This window comes from Notamacropus eugenii, chromosome 7 (genome assembly GCF_028372415.1).
Source record: "Notamacropus eugenii isolate mMacEug1 chromosome 7, mMacEug1.pri_v2, whole genome shotgun sequence".
In the NCBI taxonomy this organism is placed as follows: domain Eukaryota; kingdom Metazoa; phylum Chordata; class Mammalia; order Diprotodontia; family Macropodidae; genus Notamacropus; species Notamacropus eugenii.
This window is the reverse complement of record NC_092878.1, coordinates 147994158-148017456: the sequence shown is the minus strand read 5'-3', so window position 1 is coordinate 148017456 and position 23299 is coordinate 147994158. Positions and strand designations below refer to the sequence as shown.

General features: G+C 37.9%; 1 protein-coding gene across 2 annotated transcripts in view; it reads left to right on the top strand.

Moving 5' to 3' along the window:
• The window catches only part of ANXA3 (annexin A3), a 40068-nt gene that overhangs the window by 5652 nt on the left and 11117 nt on the right, over positions 1-23299 (top strand). Inside the window, exons 3-8 of one of the 2 annotated variants that reach the window (XM_072623585.1) lie at positions 12398-12485; positions 12877-12971; positions 14849-14962; positions 17727-17817; positions 19840-19919; positions 22962-23018. In XM_072623585.1, the coding sequence (XP_072479686.1) occupies positions 12398-12485; positions 12877-12971; positions 14849-14962; positions 17727-17817; positions 19840-19919; positions 22962-23018 (525 nt within the window). The remainder of the gene's footprint in view (positions 1-12397; positions 12486-12876; positions 12972-14848; positions 14963-17726; positions 17818-19839; positions 19920-22961; positions 23019-23299) is intronic. The other variant, XM_072623586.1, reaches the window with a different exon arrangement.

The following is a 23299-nucleotide window of genomic DNA, read 5'->3' as shown; positions in this document are numbered from 1 at the left end:
TATAGCCCTTTGGGCATAGTTCCAAATCGCTGAGCTGTACTTTAAGAGGAGCCAGAGAATCTATGAGGCGGAGGTGGGAAGACAGTACATCCTAGGATATGAGGGACCACTTGGGCAAAAGCACAAAGGTGGGAGATATCCTGAAATGTATGGAGAACAGCAAATAGATAAGTTCAACTGGAATGGGCAGTGTTTGAAGGAGAGTAATACAAAATTACCGGAAAGAGAGGAGCCAGATTGTAAAGGATTTACAATGCTAGGCTAAGGATTTTGTATTTTATCCTTGGGGAAATAAACAGAGGAGCACTACAATGAAATGGAAAGACTGTTTGGAGTAAGAAGACCTAGCCTTAAAACCTGGTCCCACCACTTCTTAGCACCTTCTGGGCTTTGGGTGAAACCATCTGTAAAATGGAGGGCTAGAGTTAGAATCTGGTCACTAGATGACATCTAAGTTTTAAATGTATGATCCAATATGAGCCAGTGGAGATTTTTGAGGAACAGCATGGCATGGTCAGATCTGAGTTTTAGGGAGATCATTTAGTGAGCCAAGTAGAAGCTGGTTTGGAGAAGGGAGATACTTGAGACCAGTTAGGAGCCTCTTGTCCAAGTGAGAGGTGGTGCACTAAGGGAAGGGGAAAGATGAAGCTGGTGAGAGACAGACATAGAAACTACTGTATTAAAAGTAGGATTGGAAAAGAAGGATGCTTTATCTGTCTAAAGTCGTGATAACACATATATACATTGCCAATGATATTTTAGAAAAAAAAGGCCCTACTTTTTGCTGTGTAACTTGGAGTAATGACCTTGATGGGAGAAATTTCAGGTCAAGGAAAAGGATGGGATATCTGGTGGGAGAGAGATTGGGGACAGGAACATCTAGGGTTTCTCAGTTCTTACCACCTCCATGGTCTTTTAGAATAGTGGCTCTTAACAAGAATTCTTGCTAGGAAAATAAGGTGAGAGACCTTTGCCCATTTCCCTAGCTGAGCTTTGTCTGGGATATTCAACTTTATCCATTTGTCCTACCTGCAGCTGCCCTTCTGTTCATTTTGTTCTTGTTCAGTTGTTTTCTGTTGTTTCCGACTTTCTGTGACTCCATTTGGGGTTTTCTTGACAGAGATGCTGAAGTGGTTTGCCATTTCCTTCTCCAACTCATTTGACAGATGAGGAAGTTGAGGCAAAAAGGGTTAAATGACTTGCCCAGGGTCAAACAGCTAGGAATTGTCTGAAGCTGGATTTGAACTTAGGTCCTCCTGAATCCAGAACTAGAGGTCTATGCACTACACCACCTAACTGCCTTCTGTCCATATTTTAAATTCATATATAGGGGCTGCTTGGTGGCACAGTGGATAGAGCAATGGGAGTCAGGAGGACCTGAGTCCTTAGACACCTTGTGACCCTGGGCAAGTCACTTAACCCCAGTTGCTTAGCTGAAACAAAAACATGAATAAACATTGACTTATGTTATGATATCTTATAGGCATATGCACACAGTATATGTTCCCTTTGGGTTCTAGTAAATTTTACCCCAAGGCTGAAAGTTCTGTATAATTTACTGTCTTACAGGGACTTTGCTTTTTTGTGGTCCAACTAATATGAGCATTTTTCTCATTTTGATCAGGATCTTCCTTATCAGGATGGTTGCAGCTTCCTGGCTGGTGTACAAACAAGTAGTGTTTCTTCTTTGAGTAAATATTAAGAAAAAGTAAAGCTTGGCCAGTACACAAAGGGTACTTAACAGGAAGCTGAGGAAGAATTGGACTTCAAATCCAGGGAAAATGTTCCAGATGGCTATGAAGCAGGGGATGGGAAGATGCTTGCAGGATATGGGAGTGACAGAGGAGGCTTTGCAGGGATGATTCAAATGAATTCGTCACTCTTTGGGTTGGTGCCTGTCTAGATCAATGGAAGGCTACCCCATGTGAGCCCAAGCTGCCCTCATCATGCTACCAGCTGTGTAATCCAGGGCAAGTCACATAAAAGCTCTCAAATCCTTAGTTTCCTCCTCTGTAAAATGAAAGAGGTGGATGCAATGGTTTCCAAGGTCTCTTCCAGCTCCAATGGAAGTCTATAGTCTAATGGCTCTAGGATACTATGATCACCTGACCTGCTTCTATTGTATTTCAAGGTTTTGCAAAACATATTCCTCACGATATCATTGTAAGGCAGGTAGTACATGTATCCCTATTTTATGATTGGAGAAATCGAGGCTTTGAGAGGTAAAGGGACTTAAAGAAAGCTAGATTCATTGTTATAGGACCTGAGTTCAAATCCCAGCTTTGCAACTTACTGCGAGTGTAACCTTGGACAATGAAGACCATTTGTTAAGTGCCTATGATGTGCCAGGCAGTTGTACTTGGTGTTGGGCATACAAAGATAAAAGTGGACCAATCCCTGCCCTTTTCCATTATGTCCAGTCATTGGAGTTCTGGGAGAGCCAGAATTCATGATCGAACTGAAGGACAGTTTTCGGGGCCACTATCCCCAAATTTCCAGAATATAGAACCACAGCATTTCCAACTTCTCCGATCAGCTCTGCCCAATCCCACTTGGAGCCTTTTTGATTTTCAGTTTCTCAGTATTGGAAGGATGCTGACTTCCTCATTTGTGCTTTGGCAATGATGAAGGAGTTATTTAGGCAGCCCACTCTTGTAGACATGAGCTGAGCAGACCCAGGTTGCTTCTTGACCCCATTCTTGCACATTCAGCACTGTCAGAGTGCTGCCAATTCTCTTCTCAATTTCTTGCCCCTGACGTATTCCAAATACTCTCATTCTAGGGAAGTTCCTAATGAGACTCGCTATGTTTGATCAGACTTTATATGAATAATTTTGCTTAGTTATAGTTTGGAAACAATTAAGTACTGAAATGTTCACTTCGCAGCAATAACTATAAACCTTCTTTCCAGATGTTATGGATTCCAGACACAACAGAGATGTTAGCAACCCATAGAACATATACCAAAGTTGAATTCAAACCATCCTGCTCTAATTAAATAATTAATTGTTATATATTATATAACATGATATTATATAATTATAATTCAGTAATTTCATTATTTAATTACTGAAATCATACTAAATACAGTATATAATTTTCTTTGAATATAATATTAGATTTTCTTTGAAAAGTATATTTGTTTTTAAAAAAACCCTCTATGTGTGAGTGTATGTTGTCACATATTATTTTACATACACATATTGTTACATACATATCTATTGTAATTTCCCAAATAAGAGAATATAAAAGGGTAAAAACCTGTTTGACATTCAGATTGTCTGTCATTTTTACATATTATTTGGCTACTTTTTTTTTAGTTGAAGTCTGTAGATTTACATTCCTGTATGGTAAGAGGTATTTCACAGATAATAGTTAAAATCACACATAAGTTATTCAGTCGATTGAAATGCATTGTGAATCTTTCATTTGGAAAATAGGTTTTTAAGGATATATTACTTACTATTCAAGGCTTAACTCTTTAAAAATGGATGTCGTTTTGTCTTTATATTATCCATCATATCCCACTTCTCTCTCCCTTCCAGAAGCCACCTCTTACGATAATGAAATTTAAGTTCAGCAAAACTAACCAGCATATCAAAAAAAAATCTTCAGTATGCAATGTTCACATCCATTGTCTTTCATTTTTGCAAACAATTATGAGGAGATGCTTCTCTTAGCTTTTCTTTGGTGATCAACTGCTTCAATATATATTATTTTGAAACATTTAGTTTTAACTGCTTTGTTACTATTCTGTCCATTACATTTTCTAGTCATTGTATATATTGTTCTCCTAATTGTGCTTATTTCCCTTTGGATCAGTTCCATACTTCTTTTATATTGCTTCTCACACCATGGAAATACTCCATTAAGTTCATATAGCGCAATTTTTTTTAGCATTCGCTAATTAATGATCATTTACTTTGTTTTCAGTTCTTTGTTACCATAAAAAGTACTATTGTATATGAGGCCTTTATTTTTTATCCCTAAACCTCCTTGTGTATTTCGTAGCACTGTACTCTCTTGGTCAAAAAAGCTCAAATATTTTAGTCACTTTCTTTGTATCATTCCAAATTACTTTCCTGAATGGTAGTTCCATTTCACAGCTTTACCAACTGTATATCACTATGTTCACCTTTCCACAACCCTTCTAAATTGGATGAAATTTTTTTGTTTCTTATTCTTGTCATTTTACTGGGTATAAAATGAATCCTCAGGCAGCGTTCTCTTATTAATGACTTGGAACGTTGTTTTATATGGTTGTTAATAGTTTGCCATTCTTTGTTTGAGAACTCTTTGTTTATATCCTTTGACCCCATATTTATTGGGGAATGACCTTTATTATCTATCATAGAGATTCCCTCTCTACCCCTCCCAGTCAACTCCTTTTAAGCTCTGACTCTTTTTTTCCTCATCTTAAAAATTTTGAATTTAACAAATGTCACCTAGAATGATTATTTCCCAATATGTAGTACAACAGAGATGTGTTCATAATTATGGAAATCTCTCTCTCTTTTTTTTTTTTTTTTTTTTTTGGTTTGGGGTGGGAGGAGAAGGGCAACTTGGGTTAAGTGACTTGCCCTGGGTCACACAGCTAGTAAGTGTCTGAGGCCAGATTGGAATTCAGGTCTTCCTGACTCCAGGACCAATACTCTATCCGCTTTGCCACCTGTCTACGACCTACAAATCTTCCTGATGTGTAATGCTTGCTTTTCTTTTAAAGTCTATATTGAGTTCAACATGTTACTTTCAAAACTATCTTTATAAGTCTCAGGGGCAGCTAGGTGGTACAGTAGATAGAGCACCAGTGCAGGAGTCAGGAAGACCTGAGTTCAAATCTCACCTCAGACACTTGACACTCATTGGCTGTGTGACCTTGGGCAAATCACTTAACCCTAACTGCCTCATCCTGGGTTATTCCCAGTCATCCTGATGAATATCTGGTCATTGGATTCAGATGACTCTAGAGGAGAAGTGAGGCTTGTGACTTGTACAGCTGTTCCTCAGAAAGGTCAAGTGCAAGTCATGTCATCATTTCTCTGATGGCATGGTCTTCTTCAGCAATGAAGGATGAACACACACACATATAATCATATAATCAATTCTTTAATTAAACCCCACTCTAACTTAATCAATTAGCAAGTAGTTATTAAGTATCTGTGGCTAAGCACGAGGAGCTAGAGAGATAGACCAAAAAATGAAAATAATCCTTGCCTTCAAGCATCTTACATTTTATCAAGGGAGACAACTGAAGTTTATACAAAATTTCTACAAGATAAATTCATAAATACAGGATAATTAGAAAAGTTGGAAAGGAACTAGTAGCTACTGGGAATGAGGAGAAACTTCATTTAAAGGTGATATGTGAGCCCCACGCTCCTTCTCTTTTGCATTTGTCATGCAGTTTCCTCTTTGGATCAGTGCTCACTCACTTCTAGATTTTGATTGCCCACAAGAACACTGATTTCCTTTCTCCTGAGACAGCGTATTATCCATGGAAAAATAACATTCTCTTGGAGGAAGTGCTTTGCCTCTACGCAAGTTCTCTACGGATCAGATCCATTGTAAAGTCCCCCATCTTATTACAAACTATATGTCTTCCAATATGAATTGTTTCTTTCTGGTTACCTGCAGTATTTTCTCCTTGATCTGGGAACTCTGGAATTTTGCTATAATATTCCTGGGAGTTTTCACTTTGGGATTTCTTTCTGATGGTGATCCACTGATTCTTTCAATTTCTATTTAACCCTCTGGTTCTAGAATGTTGAGGCAGTTTTCCTTGATAATTTCTTGAAAGATGATATCCAGACTCCTTTTTTTATCATGGATTTCTGGTAGTCCAATAATTCTTAAATTATCTCTCTAAGATCTATTTTCCAGGTCAATTGTTTTTCTGATGAGATATTTCACATTTTCTTTTATTATTTTTTTCTTTTAATTTTGTTTGTTTCTTGATTTCTCATAAAGTTCATCATTTTCAATTGTTAATTCTAATTTTTAAGGAATTATTTTCTTTTTTCTTTTTTAAATTTTTCCCCCAATTTATTTATTTTTAGTTTTCAACATTCATTTCCACAAGATTTTGAGTTTCAAATTTTCTCCCCATCTCTCCCCTCCCCTACCCCCAAACACCATGCATTCTGAGTACTCCTTCCCCCAATCTACCCTCCTTTCTGTCACACCCCCTCCCTTCCCGTATCCCCATCTTCTCTCTTTTTTTGTAGAGCAAGATAGATTTTTATACCCCATTTCCTGAAGGAATATTTTCTTCACTGTACTTTTGTAGTTTCTTTTTTCCATTTGGCCAATTATACTTTTTAAGGATTTCTTTTTTCAGTGAATTTTTGTATATCTTTTTCCATTTTTGTGCCTCCTTTATCAAGCTGTTGACCTTTTTGTTGTGATTTTCTTGTATTACTGTCATTTCTTTTATTCCCCCATTTTTTATTCCACCTCTCTTATTTGATCTTGAAAATCCTTTTTGATCCCTTCTAGGAATTATTTTTGAGCCTGAGACCAATTTACGTTTTTCTTTGATGCTTTACTTGTAGCCATTTTAATATTGTTGTCCTCTCCTGAGTTTGAATTTTGATCTTCCCTATCACCATAATAACTTTCTATGGTCAATTTTTTTTTCCCATCTTTGTTCAGTTTTCCAACCCATTTTTTGACTTTTAACATTATGTTAAAGTTGGGCTCTGTTCCTGGAATGAAGGAGGCACTGTTCCAAGTTTCAGGTTTTTCATGCTTAGAACTACTTCTGGGGACCTATAAGATTTCAGTTCTTTCAAGGTGATAAATATGACCTAAGGAGAGTCGTTGTCACTGCTCTCTTGGCCTGTGCCCTGGTCTGTGAGTGACCATAATCACTCTTTTATGCCCTGGAACTGTGACCAGGATCCTGACTCCCTTTTGGTCACAGACTCTAGTGTGCTAATGCTCCTTCTCACCCTTTGGACTGCTACACAGATATGTGATCTCTATATGGCAATGCAACAGAGTCCTGTACCCAATGCCAGCAAAGTGTCCCTTGTAATCTCTTCTGACCAGTTGTCTGGTCCCCTTATCATCTGCAGGCTGAGAACTCCAGAAGTTATTGCTACTAATTTAGTCACCCCACTGCCTGCACTGGCTTGCCCATGTGCTCACTATGCTGAACCATGCTCTACTCTCACCCTAATGGTACAGACCTTTCCTGTTCCCCTTCTAAGTTGTCTTGTGCTGGAAAATTGTTTCACCCCATCCTTTTGTTGACAAAGTGACTTGCCCAAGTTACAATAATTTCAAGTCGAAAGAACAGTATTCAAATGCTGGTCCTCAGATTTCAAGTCCTGCTATCTTTCCACTACCCCACAGACGCTCTTACCTGAACTTTCATCTCATCTGCCTAAGAATGTGCTTTTCGTCACAAAGATGATTTTTTTTAATCAAAAAAGATAATTTAGAAATGGGTGGAGGGGAAAGAGAAGCTATATTTGCAAGAAGAAAAAGAGACTTAACTCATACTCTCATGCATCCCTTAGTTTTTCTTTTCGGGGTGGGGGAGGGTTGACTCCAAATTCACTTTTCTCCCTAGAGCATGTGTGTAACCCAGAGTATGGAGAGTTCCTGTCTAAAGAAGGTGGAGTTCTACCCAAACATGATTGTTTTTGATGATTGTTTCTGGAAACAGTACTAACTTAGGTCATTGCATGAGAATGTGGTGATCTCAGGAATGTACTATCCAGGAACTGATTCTGCAGTAAATAGAAACTAAAAGCTGGCTCAGAGACCAGGCATGACAGCGAGCAAGAGAGAAGCCAGCAGTGCAAAAGGCTTTGTTTGCCTTTGTTAGTCAACATTCCAAAAACAATGAGTTCATTATTTAACTCTCCTTCCTCCTCAGCCAGAAAGGAATTCATGATTTGTTGGTTGGATTTGGTTTTGTTGTTGTTTTCAAGGAGTGCTAAAAGCATCCAGAGGCAAAAACTAAGAGGCGTTCTTTTACCATGAAAAATTTTTTTTGTCATGTTTTTGCAAATGTTCCAAACATTCTGCAACCACGATGGTATGGTGGACAGAACTCTGAAGTGGGAGTGAGGGTACATCTAGTGTTTCATTTACTTATTTAACTTTCCCAAGCCTCATTTTCTTCATCAACAAAATGGGAATGAGACATTGGACTTGTTGATCATTTGGATTTGTTGATCATTAAGGTCCCTTTTGTCTCTAACATCCTTCTAGTTCTTTGATTCTGTAACTCTAAGGAATGATTTTTGTTCATTCTGAGTGGCAGTGCAGATAGAGTGATTGATGGGTACAGTGCTAGATTTAGGGGTCAGGCACATCTGCATTAAAGTCCTGCTTCTGTCATTATTTTACCAAGAGAAAGTGACTTAACTTTTGTAAACCTCAGTTTCCCCCCCTGTGCAATGAGGCTAGTACCTGTCTCACAAGTTTTAGGGATAAAGTTTAGAAAAAAGAACATTTAGAATTGATGTTAGGTATTGGATGCTTTTTCCTTAGGCATATTCTTTGTTTACTTTGATAAAGTAGGTCTTAGAATCAGGAAGACCTGAATTCAAATTCTGCCTCAAATATTCCCTAACTTGAGCTGTATGTCCTCAGTTTGCTCATCTGTAAAATGAGGATAACAATAGCACCTACTTTCCATGCTTGTTGCCAAGAAATTTGAGTTGGCATATGTAAAGCACTCTACACACCTTGAAGTCCTACATACGTAGCTGCTACCATTGTCACCACTTCACTTTTCCTCTGGAAAACCATTCTCTATTTAAAACACACCACCAATACAAAAATTCATATAAAATACCTTCTCACAAAGACAATTTAAATACATTGTGGTTCTGCCTTAAGTCTACTATGATCTTAGTCTTAAATCCATTGACATTTCTCTACATAGAACTAAATGTGACTTCCACATTAAAGAAGAAATCAAAACAAAATATCCTATTAATCACTTGATGTACAAAGATAAAATTAAGCTATATAACTCCACTGAAGAATGCTCTGTAGTTCTCTGTCTTGTGAAATTTGTCCCCAATGATATTAAAATATCAAAGAAAAATTAATTTGAATAAACTGTTTGCAAAACTAGGAAAAGAAGGAATTCTACAAAATACTTTCTGTGTTATAAATATAGTCGTTATCTAAAACAGGGAGAGTCAAAACAGAAAGAATATATCTGTAATGAATATTGGTGTGAAATTTTCAAGAAAATAGCAAAATTTATCTAAATATCAGTTGGACTCAGTAAGCATAAATTTCTTACTGTACATCCAGGAAAGGAAATGAAAGCCTTTAGCATGAATCTGGAGACTGGAATGAACTAATAGAAGAAGGCAATAGTAACAAATCCTTTAGTCTTGTTCAGGCACAGCTGTTTAGCATAAACCTATAAAATGTGCTACAACAGATTTAGCAAGTGTCCTATTCAGAATCTGCATAATATTAATGAAACACAGGATTCATCATCCGAAGGCAAGATTAATACTTCCTTGACAAGAAGGAGGAAAAAAAGATTGATAGATGATAAATAAGTGAGAATCCTCTTCCTGTTATGTTTGGGAATGAACAATGGTACCCCATTGAGTAATACCATAGGCTAATAACAGGTTCATGTCCAGGATTGATTGAACGTAACTGAAAGGAGGTTATCTCCACATTGACCTATGTAAAATGGTCACTACAGGGTATTGTTAATATTTCTGTTTTTCTTAATTTGTTTATGAGGCCTTTATGCCCTAACATAGTGTTAAGTTTTGTAAAAGTGTTATGGAATGGTAAGATATATGTATTCTCCTTTTCATTCCCATTTAATAATCACTAGAAATCCAACATATCCAACTTTTCTCAAACTCTACTCACAAAGATTTCTTTCTTATTCATTTTTATCTTTCTTTCTTTTTATATTATTTTTGTTTATGTCTGAAACACCTACATTTAAGTATTATCATTTTACTATCTGTTTCTCTTTGTTCATGTAAGTCTTCATATATTTTTCTGAAACTATTCTGCTTGTCATTTCTTAGAGCACAGTATTATTTCATCACAATCATATACCACAACTGTGTTGAGTATGTGGCCAAAAAAAGTGAAAAGGCAAAAAATGAGAAGCATTACTTATATAATTTTCAAATATCAGCAGCTGACAATGGCTTTGGTTCCTTGTACTAAGCAGCATTCTGTGTTAGGTAAGTAGAGAATGACTGAGTCATAAAGATGGAGGGACAAGCTAACCACCCAAGCTCAGGGATATTATAGGAAATTGTCATCAAAGGGGAGATGTAGCAAAGTATAAGAAGCCATTGTGGGAGAGTGCCACAGTGATTTTATTGACAGTGCCAGCCTTTTCCCTGTTCTCTGTTCAGAGCACCTTGACAGACAGTTGTTGAATAATTATAATTACCTTAGTATCTAAGAGTCTGTATTTTGAGTGGTTTGGGTTTTTCATCAATTAAATTGTATTGAAACAGATTGCTCAATTTAATCTATTGACTGAGCAGACACAGTATCTCATTTTCGTCTTTGTGGGAACATTAATTCGCCATTCACTTTGAAATGACAAGATAATAGCCTTTCACAGGAATGATATTAAACGCTTGAGGAGAGACCAAATGAAGTCATGTTAATACAAGACAACAGTCAACTTTAGAGACTTATATAAAAAGGAAGTCACATCCATAACAGCTTAAAGAGAAACCTGATTATGGTAATGAAGAAACAGCTACACTGTGAAGGAGGGATTGAAAAATGGAGAAAATCCATCAAATGGATATTTACTTTCACTTGTTTTACTTTTTTTAGCATCCCATTTTTCCTTTTAAAAAATTTCATTGATGTATTTTTATATCACCTTCATTGTGAATACACCTCCTCCCTGCCTCTGGTCAGCCATTCCTTATAACAAAAAGAATGATTTTTTTAAAAAGAAGAGGAAAAGAATTTTAGCTAAACCAAACTATACACCAAGAGAACGTATGTAGTCTGAGAGTGTATGCAGTATTCAACACCCATAGCCTCCCACTGCTGCAAAGAGGTAAGGAATATGCATTTTCTAATCTCTCTTGTTAATAGCCAAGCTTGGTCATTAACAGTATACTTTTGAAAATTACATTTTAAAAAATCATTTGTCCTTTTTTTCTGTAACATGCATTAGGTGATGACAACAGCATTGTATAAGTATGAAGTCCATAAAGTATGAAGTAAGCACTGCAGTCTAATGGTACATGTTATAGAATAATGCCTAAACACGAGAGTATTTTGAGAAAAACATGCAGTGAGTAAAATCTCCATAACATAAAACTATGTAGTAAAACCAATGACCTGTTTTCTGTACATGACGATTATCCATCCCTCACCTCTACTCTTTTGTACAACAGGGTTTCCATGCCCAGAATGTGCCTCTTCCTTGTTTCTGCCTCTTGAAATTCCTTGCTTTTTTTCAGATATTAACCGCATACTTTTAAGAAACTTTAAAATGTTTAATTTGTTTTTCTTCTCCGGGTGAGGCTTTTCTAGCTGACTAGCTAGATTTTTGGAAGTCCAGGGTTTGAGAGGGTGCTTAAAATATGTGCATAACATTTTCCCACTTGTTTGTTGTGCCAAATAATTCACTATGTCAACAAAGCTCTTGAAAGGGTATTTCTCAGCTAATACTCCACATCCGTTGCAAAAACAAAAAAAAGGTTCTTCTGATCACCCCAATTACATATAGAAGAAAGGGAATGAAAATCTTCTTATTACATGTATAATTCATGCTTTCCTACTTCTGGGACACTCATGATAACATGTAGGTACATCCTCCAGATTGCTCTGAAGAAATATTGAACTTTGGTTAAGGCATTTAAGAGGCAGCATGATATAGCACAGAGGTATCAAACCCACAGAATTCCTCAGTGCGATAGGAACCAGATTGAAATGTAATTTAAAACATCTAATATAATTTAGAACATTTAAAATTAAAAAGATTTAAAATAAAAATACAATAGAATATAGACATTGTTAATATGTGGTGTTATGAGTCAATATGCTTCCAGTAGGGATCCTTATGTATGCTTTAGTACCTTCCATTTCTATTAGAGTTTGACACCCCTAGTAAAGTGGATAGAGAATTGATTTTTGAGTCAGGAAGATCTAAGTTCAAGTTCCATCTCTGTCCAAACTGGTTGAGTGACCTTGGCCAATTTACTTAACCTCCCAATACTCTAGTCAACTCTCTAAGGTTATTAGTAGTAAAGTGGATGCTGCTCTGCTTAGACAATGATACTTCATTAGGAGCTCCTTTCACTGGTAAAAATCACAGTTTTGGTCCAAAAAATCAAAAGGATCCAAGTTAAGCATAGGTTGAGTGTGAAAGAATGAAAAGAGTGTTTCATTTTTATGTGTTCTCCTGTAGACTGGGAACAGAGGGACAATTAGAGATTTCCCAGGCTTTAACCCATCGGCGGACGCTGAAGCTATCCGGAAGGCTATCCAAGGAATTGGTGAGCAATTTTCCACATTTCATATTACCTTTGTCAATATTAAAGAGACCAGAGATTTCTGTTCACACTGTTTGCCAAGCTTATTTTCTATATTAGATAAAGATGACTTTTATTTTCCTCCTACTGATGACTTATATCCTTATACTTGAAAGGACATGCCTCCTTTAGCTCCATACAAGCATGACTTTCTTGGTTGTACCTATGTAATGGAAAAAAAAAAGATCTGAATAAATAAACATCTAGATAGTCTGGTTAGAATTTGGAGATTAAACTGAAGTGCCCGAGTTTCTGCATTCTTTATAATCCATTGATTATTATCAGTGCTTTCAAGACAGATATTTTACAAGCTTGAGCTGAAGCTTCATCCAATTATTTTTCTTTTTAAAATTAGGAACTGATGAGAAAACTCTCATCCACATTCTGACAGCAAGATCTCATGCACAGAGGCAGTTGATTGCTAAGGAATATCGTGCAGCATTTGGAAAGGTAAGACTTAATTAGTGGAAGTGAGTAAAAAGATAATCAGGTATGCTGTATGGAAGGGAATGAATGAATATGCCTAGAAAACTTTGCATCTCAGGTTTGATAGGAAGTGGAAAACAACATTAGGTCCAGAGATGGGAGGCCTTTCCCTATTCCATCATTACCAATTATGAGATATTTAACAAATCACTTCATCTTGTGATACTTTACCCTTTTGATAAAAAATATGAAGGATGACTCTAGAATCCTCTGTGGAACTGTATGTAAAAATAATCTTGATAGACACACATTTTCGAAAAAGGTAATATATAAATAAGTAAAAGTGTCAGAAAAGGGGTGCTGTGTTGACATATTTTATTTTTTGAGGTATTTTGTTCCTTGGGTATAGTTGTGTGTCATAGTGATTTCTATTTGGCAGTATTTGATTTACATTTTATCAATACCTTTCCCTTTTATATCAGATTCAGTTCTGAATAGATCTCCTCTCCCAGCCTAATAAGTAAGCATTCCTTTAAAAACAAACGAACAAACAGCCCCACCATAGTATAGCGCATCCAACTACCACATTATTGGCGTCTCTCTGTCCACGTTTATAACATTCCATACACATCAGTCTTCAGTTCTCCAACCAAAGGAGGGAGGAACATTTTCTCGTTTCCTCTCTAGGGGCCAAGCTTGGTAACTTTTTGTTGTTCAGGCGTGTCTGACTCTTGGTCAGACCACTCCATGGACCATAACATGCTCATTATTGGGATAATTTCAGCATCCTGTAAGATGTCATCAGGGACTTCACTTTAGCTCTACCCTCTGCCTGTCTGATTGGAGAATGGAACGATGAACTCCAAATGTCCATTTAAGGAGAGAGCACAGCTCAGATATGTCCTCATTTCCCACCTTGGGGGACTGACTACCTTCTGACTACCTTCTTTGTCATGCTCCTGAATTGGGTATCTCTTTCCACACTTTTCAGCTTCCTTTTATATGTTTTCATCCCTTATTACATCATGGACTCCTTTTGGTTAGGAACTTCCTTCCTCCTTTCCTTCTCACCTTCATTCCTTCCTTTCTTTTCTTTTTTCCTTTTTTTCCTTCCTTCCCTCCCTTCCTCCTCCCTCCTTACTTTACTCCCTTCCTCCCTCTGTCTTCTTTCTCCAACCCTCCTCACCCCCCACCTCTGCCTGTTTGTCTCTTTCTTTCCCAACCCCAGTACACAGCACAATGTCTGGTACATGATAAATGTTTACTATTGACTATTTATTGGTTTAACATGCAAATGAATTTGAGCTAGAATAGTAAGCTAACACACCAACATCATTGTTCTCCACCCACCGGATCCACTTTCCTCTTTACTATTTATATGTCAGACTTAAAGCCTGATTGCTTTGGTGCTATATTTTTGACCACCAAAAAAAAACCCAAACAACTTAGTCCTTGCACATGTATAACCTATATTAAAATACTTGCCATTTCAAGGAGAAGGGAGGGAAGGGAAGGAGGGAGGGAATTTGGAACTCAAAATGTTAACAAAAAAAGTTATAATTTGTTTTTATATGTAATTGGAAAAAAAATTTAAAAACCCAGTCTTAGTCTTTCTACATGAAACAGAAACACAGTAAAACTAAATCCTTCCTAATGTAGGAGGGCTGTTAAGCAGAGTTTTCTCTCTTCAGAGAGAGATTTTGTTCCTGAGCCCAGGTTGGATGTAGATCAAGGAGGGAATCCTCAAGATGTTAGGCAGCAGCTACTACTGAACACTGACAAATGAGTTGGGTGTGTGGATGGGTGAAGGGTGAAGGGAATATTACCCTTCTTCTATGGGCCAACCCATGACAAGAAATGTCCAGCCTTAAAAATCTTTTACTTTGGGGGATTTGTTTTAGGATCTGAAAGATGATTTAAAGAGTGATCTCTCTGGCAACTTTGAACGTCTGATGGTGGCCCTAATTACTCCACCAGCGTTATTTGATGCGAAGCAGTTAAAGAAAGCCATGAAGGTAGGAGTTCAGTGGAAATTTTACCATCCATATGGTGCTTCTGCTTGTATCTGCATGACTGCAGGAAGTAACCCTATGAAAAAATAATCTACAACTCTAACCACTGAAAAAATGATCAGCTAGTAGAATGTGGACTCCTTAGGGGTAGTGACTACTCTGCTTTCAGCTTATATATTCAAGCCTTACGCGATATGGAGGTTATTTGTTGATGAACTGGCTCAGACTTGACTTTTATTCTCCTGTTCTTGGAGAATCCTACAAAAGGTTCTTCTGCATTCAAATCTTTCATGGGCTAAAATAGCAAAGAAACTGTGGCTTTGGCACAATATTTTAATTTGCCGCCAGGGAACTATGTCCTAATGAGGCATAAGCATTTGTGAATTATTTATCTGCAGCAGAAAAGGCTTTTGCAGGATTGATCATCAGGAATTTCACAAGCTTATCATGACAAATAAAAACTCTTCCTAGGTTTTATCATGAAGGAGGAGATATATGTCAGCAATTACATTTTCTTATCAGAAGCTTTTCTATCAGTAGTATGTAAGCTCCCTGAGGGTAAGGACTACCTTTTTAAAAAATGTTATTTCCTCAGCACAGAATAGATATTTAATAAATGCTCATTGAATTGAATGAAACTGAAGAGTTCGGACCCCGAGATGTGTCATTACTTCATTTTCCCTAGAGTAATTTTCATCATTCATTATTTGCTTCTTATGGAATTATTATAATTATAATAACAGTTAGTAGTAATATCCATCTTGTTGTTCAGTTGTTTCAATCATGCCTGACTCTTTATGATGCCAGTTAAGGTTTTCTTGGCAAAGATACTGGAGTGGTTTGCTATTTCCTTCTCCAGCTCATTTTACAGATGAGGAAACTGAGGCAAACAGGGTTAAGTGACTTGCCCAGAGTCACACAACTAGCAAATGTCTGAGACTGGATTTGAACTCAAGAAGATGAGTGTACCACTATTAGTTTTACCAGTAGTAATGATGGTAATAGTACTACTACTACTACTACTACTAGTACTAATGATAGTGGTAGCATTATTGGTAGTAGGAGTGGTTGTATTCATAGTAGTGATAATACTAGTTATAGCAAAATTGACAGTATTGTTATTTGTGGTGGAAGTATTAGAGGCATTATTATTGGTAGTACTTTTTGTAGTACTAGGTTAGTATTAATACTAGTACTAATAGTAGTAGCCATTGTACTAATAGTATTCATGGTATTATTTTGATAGCAGTCTTGGTAAAAGTAGTAGTAGTAATATTAGTAGTACTATTTATCATAATAAAAATAGAATTAGACTTAGTCATAATTGTAGCAGCAGCAGCAGCAGCAGATAACATTTTATAGCCTTTAAGGATTGATATTTGATGCTCACAACAACTCATTTTAAAATGACTTACTCATGTCTAACATCGAAGAACCACTGCTCACATGAGCTGACATGCTGCATCGCTCCCTTTTCTGCTAATGAGCCCTTCTTTTCTGACCCAAGGCATGTGGTTCAGATTGGGTTTAGTCCTGAGGGAACCCAACCACTAATGAGAGGAGTCAGGCTTATTTTTCTCACATTTTTGGTTCATTAAACCACCACTGAAGTGCCCTGGGGAGGGAGGGAGGGAATTTACTTATAGTTTAAGTTATGGCTCAAATACAGTGTTTTCCCCAAAAAGAAGTATTGAAAGGTATTTGATGTGCAATATGAATCAGGTATGGGATAGATATTTTATTCCTACACACAAAAGAAATGCTAAACATAAAAGATGCACCACGCACAAACTAAAGCTAAGATAGCTTTCTAAGCCTCAAGTTACTCAGAAAATAAAGGAGTTTTAAGGATTGTTAATCAGGCATTTTGCATTTTACTTTGACCCTGCACTGTTCTAACAATTCCCGTATGCTGGTAAAATGATCAGACATGGGCAGATCTTTTTAGTGACTGGCCTCTCCAAGAACTTTAGAGTAATTGCTAGAATTTCATCCCCTATTGTCACTCAGCTCTGACTCAATGGAATAGAGGAACTCTAGCCTTCTCAAGCTCACAAGACTGTCTTCAAGCCATCTCAGGAAAGATGTTTGTTTGTCTAAGGTTAGGAAAGAACAGATCCAAAAGAAACAGCCCAAACCCAGGCTCAAGCTTGCCTAAGCAAAGCATGTGCTTTGGGTGCCATGTGCTCTTGGCCACATGGAGACCAAGGTAGTCAGGGAATTGAGCAACATGTCCATTTCCCCCAACTCCCTCTTGGGAAGAATCCGAAAGCAATGCTGACAAAGATCATAGCCAGAGAATAAGAAAGGAACTGAGGGTGGGGTCACTCTTTTTAAAATACCTCCTGAATCATCAATTTTTCCACCTCTGCTTCCTGTGAGGACACTCTTTGTCATCTCAAAGTGCAGACATTTTAATCTCAGCCACACATGGCCCATAGCACACCCACAAACTCCCATATAATTGACTTGAACTAAAAATGGCAGCTCTGAGCATGTATGGTGGGGTGGCCAATTCAGCCTCTGCTACACTTGGAATGAGTGCTTTCTTCATTTTCCAGAGACTTGGTGTTTGTTTTTATGCTAGCGAATTCCAGAATATTTGTGTTATGTTAATGACAAAATGCACTGAGGCTTAGAATGCTGTTTTAGTGTAGTATATGATATAATTAATTTGCTGGGAACTACTTTTCCTTTCTGTGAAGACTGAAGTAAAAAGGGGAAAAATAAAATTAGCATTCTTAGGAAATCTGTACTTCTGTTTCAGGGCTCTGGAACTGACGAGAGTTCGTTGATTGAAATTCTAAGTAGCAGGAGCAGCAAACAGTTGAAGGAGATCTATGAGGCCTATTACACGGGTAATGGCTCTTTCCATTGTGCGGCAGTGTAGGCATAGCTGGTCACAGAATATGTTGGAAAAGAAGAACTTTTGTGGGAAAGAGAATTGTATTTAGAATAATGGGATAGAGAAATGTGAATATTTTTGAATCCAGAAACTGTTACATAAGGTTAATAGGAGGGAAGACCATAAAGCACATAAAATGGGCTGGGATCTGTCTTCAGAGCTTTATAATATTATGTGATTTGATCCTCACAACAATCCTGTGAAATGGGTACTATTGTGATCACCATTTTACAGTTGCGGAAACTGAGGCAGACAGAGGTTAAGTGACTTGCTCAGGGTCACATAGCTGGTACATGTCTGAGCTGGATTTGAACTCAGATCTTCCTTGCTTTAAACTCAGTAAACTCTACACTGGGCCATCAGTTCCCATGATTTATGTTTGAACCAATAGATAGATCTTCTACCCTTCAGAAACATTGTTTAATTGAGCCAGTCATCAGGACTAGCATGAGAAAAAATAATCCTAAGACCAGAACTGAAAGGATCCTAAGTGGTCATCAGAGAGGAGGTGGAAACAGTACAGCGAGCCCTATAAAACTCCACACATTAAAAAAAAAAAATGCACGAGGGCAAATCCTGTTGGGAAAATCCAAGAAAAAGTCACAGTGAGTCATTTTTCTAGCCTGAGTTGGCACAGGAAGACAGAGAAATCTGCAGACGCTGAGGACAGACTCTGACCAAGAATGCTACAGGGGCATTCTGAATCAGGGAGAACCAATGCACCTGGGCAGGCAGAAGTCCCAAATCCATACCTGGGGTACCCCCAGATCCTTACAAGGGCATCTAAACAGAGACAGGTACGGGCAGCTTTGTTGCCCACTGCACATAAAGAAGTTGAGAAAATTTGGAATAAGGTATTTCATAAGGCAAAAGATGGAGACTTACTGCTAAGAAGAAATCACCCAGCAAAACTTGAGTATATTGCTACTGAGGGGAAATGGATTTTTAGTGCTGATGCTGAGTAGAAATTTTGAATTACAAACATGAGTAAAGAAGAACATACAAAGAAAAATAGACATAGTCTATTAGAAGACCTGTGGATGAAGTGTTTGCACTCTGATGGGAAAGGGTGGTTGAAATATATCTCCTGGGACATCAGCAGGAATCACAGAGGGAATCAAATAAGATGGAGGACCTGGGAGTGATTTCTGTCATGTTTTGATGATCTTAAAAGAAGAAAAGAAAGTCAGGGGAAGGAAAGGGAAGAAATCGCTGCAGTGCAGGGGGTGGGGGTGGGGGAGGACTTATCTCACACACTTAGAGAGGACAGTTTGAAGTCTCTGTGAATGAGGAAGGGGGAGGGAAAGGGTCATCCTTTCAACTTCACTTAGAACTGATGCAAAATGAAGTTAGTAGAACCAGGAGAATTTTTTTAGAGTAAAGCACCAATGTTGTAAAAACAAACAATTCTGAAAGATGCGATGATCAACCACAATTCCAAAGCACCAGTCCTTTAGAATGCTGCCCACCTCCAGAGAGAGAAGTGATGGCCTAGACGTGCAGAGTGAGACATGCACTTTTGGATGTGGCCAACGTGGAACGTGTTTTGCTACACTATGCGTATTTGTTGCAGAAACCATCTTATTCTTGTGTGTGTGTGTGTGTGTGTGTACACATGTGCGTGCGCACATTAAGAGGGAGGGAGAGAAAATGTCAATGAAATTATGAAAAAGTAAATAAAATAATAAAGTCTCAGAGGGAGGGGGAAAGAAATATTTGAAGAAGACTTCCTTTTTAAAACTTCTTCTTTTTGATTCCCTATTTTTTAAAAAAATAAAAATATTTTTGATTATGAAAAAAAAGCAAGCAAAAACTAAATAAAATTAAGGATTCTTCTCAGGCAGAATAAGGCAATAGTTATCTCAATAGCCTATGTCTTTTTTTCTTCCATTAGGTCTTCATGTTACTATGAAAGTTTTCTGTGTATTATGGTGGTGTTTATTCAGCAGTTAATTTTATTATTGTTTGGTTTTAGCATATAAGAAGAGTCTTGGTGATGACATTAGTTCAGAGACATCTGGAGACTTCACAAAAGCACTGTTGACTTTGGCAAATGTGAGTTTCTTGTTTCTTCAATATCAATCAGCAAACATTACAAATCAGTTAGGGATTCATGAGTTAATGAGTTCAAATCCAGCCTCAGACACTTGCTGTGACTCTGGGCAAGCCACTTAATTCTGATTACCTCCAAAAGAAAATCAGTTTTGTGCCAGGTACAGCACTAAACACTGGAGATACAGATACAATGAATGAAACAATCCTTTCTCTCAAGCAGACCTTACATTCTAACAGGAGAGACAAGTGCATATATAAGTATATTCTGAATAAAGTTAGAGAGTAAATAGGAGGTATTAATACAAGGAAGCCTGCCTGGAGTCAGGAAGATTCCTCTGAAATCTGGCCTCAGGCACTCACCAGATGTGTGACTCTGGGCAAGTCACTTAATCTTGTTTGCCTCAGTTTCCTCATCTGTAAAATGAACTGCAGATGAAAATGGCAAGCCACTCCAGTATCTTTTCCAAGAAAATCACAAATGGGAGGGGGGCAGCTAAGTGGACAGTGACAGAGCACTGGCCCTCAAGTGAGGAAGACTTCAGTATAAATCCAACCTCACACACTTACTAGCTGTATGACCCTGGACAAGTCACTTACTCCCTCTTGCCTCAATAAAGAAGTAAAGAAAACCCCAGATGGAGTCATGAAGAGTTGGACATGACTGAAATGCCTGGACAGCAAAAGAGACATAAAATTGTTGGGGAGGGAGGTCACTCCAAGTGGGGGACCAGTGTGGCATTGGGAAAGGCTTCTCATAGAAGGTGGTACCTAAGTTGCAGTCTGAGAGAAGAGAAAGATATATCCTGTGAAGGCACAGGGAGGAGGAGTGCCCTCTAGGCACAGGGGACAGCCAACATGTTTTTGACACATCCTCCACTAAAGTTCTATGTGAATGGATGCCTTGTGGTCATATGGAAGTGGCCAATGTCCTTGGAAACTTTGCCAGCAAGAACCTTGACTCTGGACTCCGAGGTCCTACCAACCTGAAAAGGAGTCTAGGCCTGGTCAAAGACAGGATGCCTTTCATCAGCACGTAAGTTAGATCAGTTCCAGGCTTATCACAAGTGATTGGTCACTAAGTATAGATTTTTTTTAATTCTCCCACCCCAGCAACTCTTGAGGGTCATCTACTAAGGCAGAAAAGGATCAATTGATGATTTTGTGGATGCTTGAAAATATACATCCCATATGTATATAGTCATAGAGTACATTGATAGATATAATTACTCTTTATTGATAGAGCACTTTAAGGTTTACAGAGCTTTCCTCTGTGATGTAGGAAGTTCAGATATTATTATCCTATGAGAAAATGAAGGTCGAGACTGATTCAGTCATTCAGCCAGTCATGGAATCAAAGATCTAGGCTTGATGGGAACTTTGGTGGCTGTCTAGTCCAAATCCTTCGCTTTACAGATATGATGCCCAGGGAGGTTGCATAATTTGCCTAAGGCTGCCTAGATGATAAATTACAAAATTAGGATCCAAACTCAGGTCCTGAGACTCCAAATTCAATTGAATCAGAGACTCTAAACCTAGTTCCATGACTCCAGCCCAAGACACTTTCTACTAAATCAGACTTCTTCACGGCTATTCAGACATTTGTTTAGTGACAATAAATTTCACATCAGTTGCCTCCTTCAATAGATCTAACAATCTAATGCTTGTACAACCCACACTCACCTGTCAACGATTCCTTTGACAGCTCTGAAGGCACCATGAGGCCATGACTGAGGTATTACCACCACCTGGTGGCCACCTACCCTAATTTTACGTTCTGTTCCTTGGTAAAACTGAAAGATTGAGAATCCCCATATTTAGAGCTGAAAGAGACAGAATGGAAAATGCATGTGCAAACATATATATATATATATATATATATATATATATATATATATATATATCTTAAGAAAATTTTTTATTTGGATGCTTTATTTGATGTTTTACTTCAACTAGGACGTTCTTATTCCAGAATTGTTTGTGTATTTTCTTCTCCATTACACTGGGAGCTCATTGAGGGCAAGGATGGTCTTTTGCTTTTCTTTGTATCCACAGCACTTAGGACAGGGCATGCCCATATTAGCCCTTCAATAAATGTTTATTAAAATGAATTTAAAATATTTACAATTAGCTCAAATCCTGAGTTCAAGTATGCCCTCAGACATTCACTAGTTGTGTGACTTTAGGCAGTTGCTTGTCTCAGTTTCCTCAACTATAACATGGCTATAATAATAGCTCCTATCTCCCAGAGTTGTTGGGAGGATCACATGAGATAATAATTGTAAAGTACTTAGCACAGTGCCTCACGCATAGTAGGTACAACAGAAATATTAGCTATTATTATTTTTGTTGTTATTATCTTTAATCAACAGTAAAGTTACCAGATCATTGAGACGTTCCTTGAAGATCACACATGATGCCTACTCTGCATAGCATACCCCAAGCTTTCTGCCCCACTGATCTCTACATACACTCTTCAGTTCTTCACACACACATACACACACACACACACACACACACACGCACGCACATGCACACGCACAGCAGAGTGCATGCCAAAATAAAAAATTATCTGAAGTCAAACTAACCTCAGTCTTAAAAGACTTGGAAGCGGGAGAGAAAAGAAGCATCTAACATGCAAATCATCAGCCTGGCAAGCATACAAGCCAATGCCTATTGTTGGAAATGGAAGCAGAAGCGTTTAGGAGTTATTCATTTTGGAATGTGCCACTGTGATAGTACTTTCTGAGTAATTCAAGCAGGACCATTCTGCTCCAAAAGACCTTTACCAGAATTGCTCACATTTCAAATAATCCAAACTGACTGTGACTGCTGCCAAGATATGGAGGATACCAGCCAAACATGCAGTTGTCTGTGTGCTGGGTGGGTATGGCAGTAGAGAGACCCTCAGAGGTCTCTTGCTGATTAGAAGCGAGTGTGTTTTATAATCACATGTTCTATGTGATAGCTGTATCATGGATGAAGATCTCCTAGGATTTTCTCCATTTTAATGAATGTCTCTTTTTTCCTTTGTTATTATTATAGGGCAGAAGAGAAGAAGGTCTGAAAGTGGATGAAGATCTTGCAAAAAAGGAAGCCCAGGTTAGAAACAGTCACAGAAAAGAGAAATCCCACAGAAAGTGATTTCTCCCTTCAGTCACTTAACCTTTCTATTTCTGTCTTTGCGGTGACAAAGGGGAGGCACCTTCACTGTTTAGCGCTGGATTTGGTTTGTCTTCCTCTAAAGGAAAGCACCCTGGAGAATACAGTGTGCCCCACGTGAACTTGGTTCCCCTTACTTGCATTGGCTTGTGATGTATTGCTTCACAAAGATCCCACTAGGCAAAAGGACTCACTCCAAATAATTGTTGATCTGAAGTTGG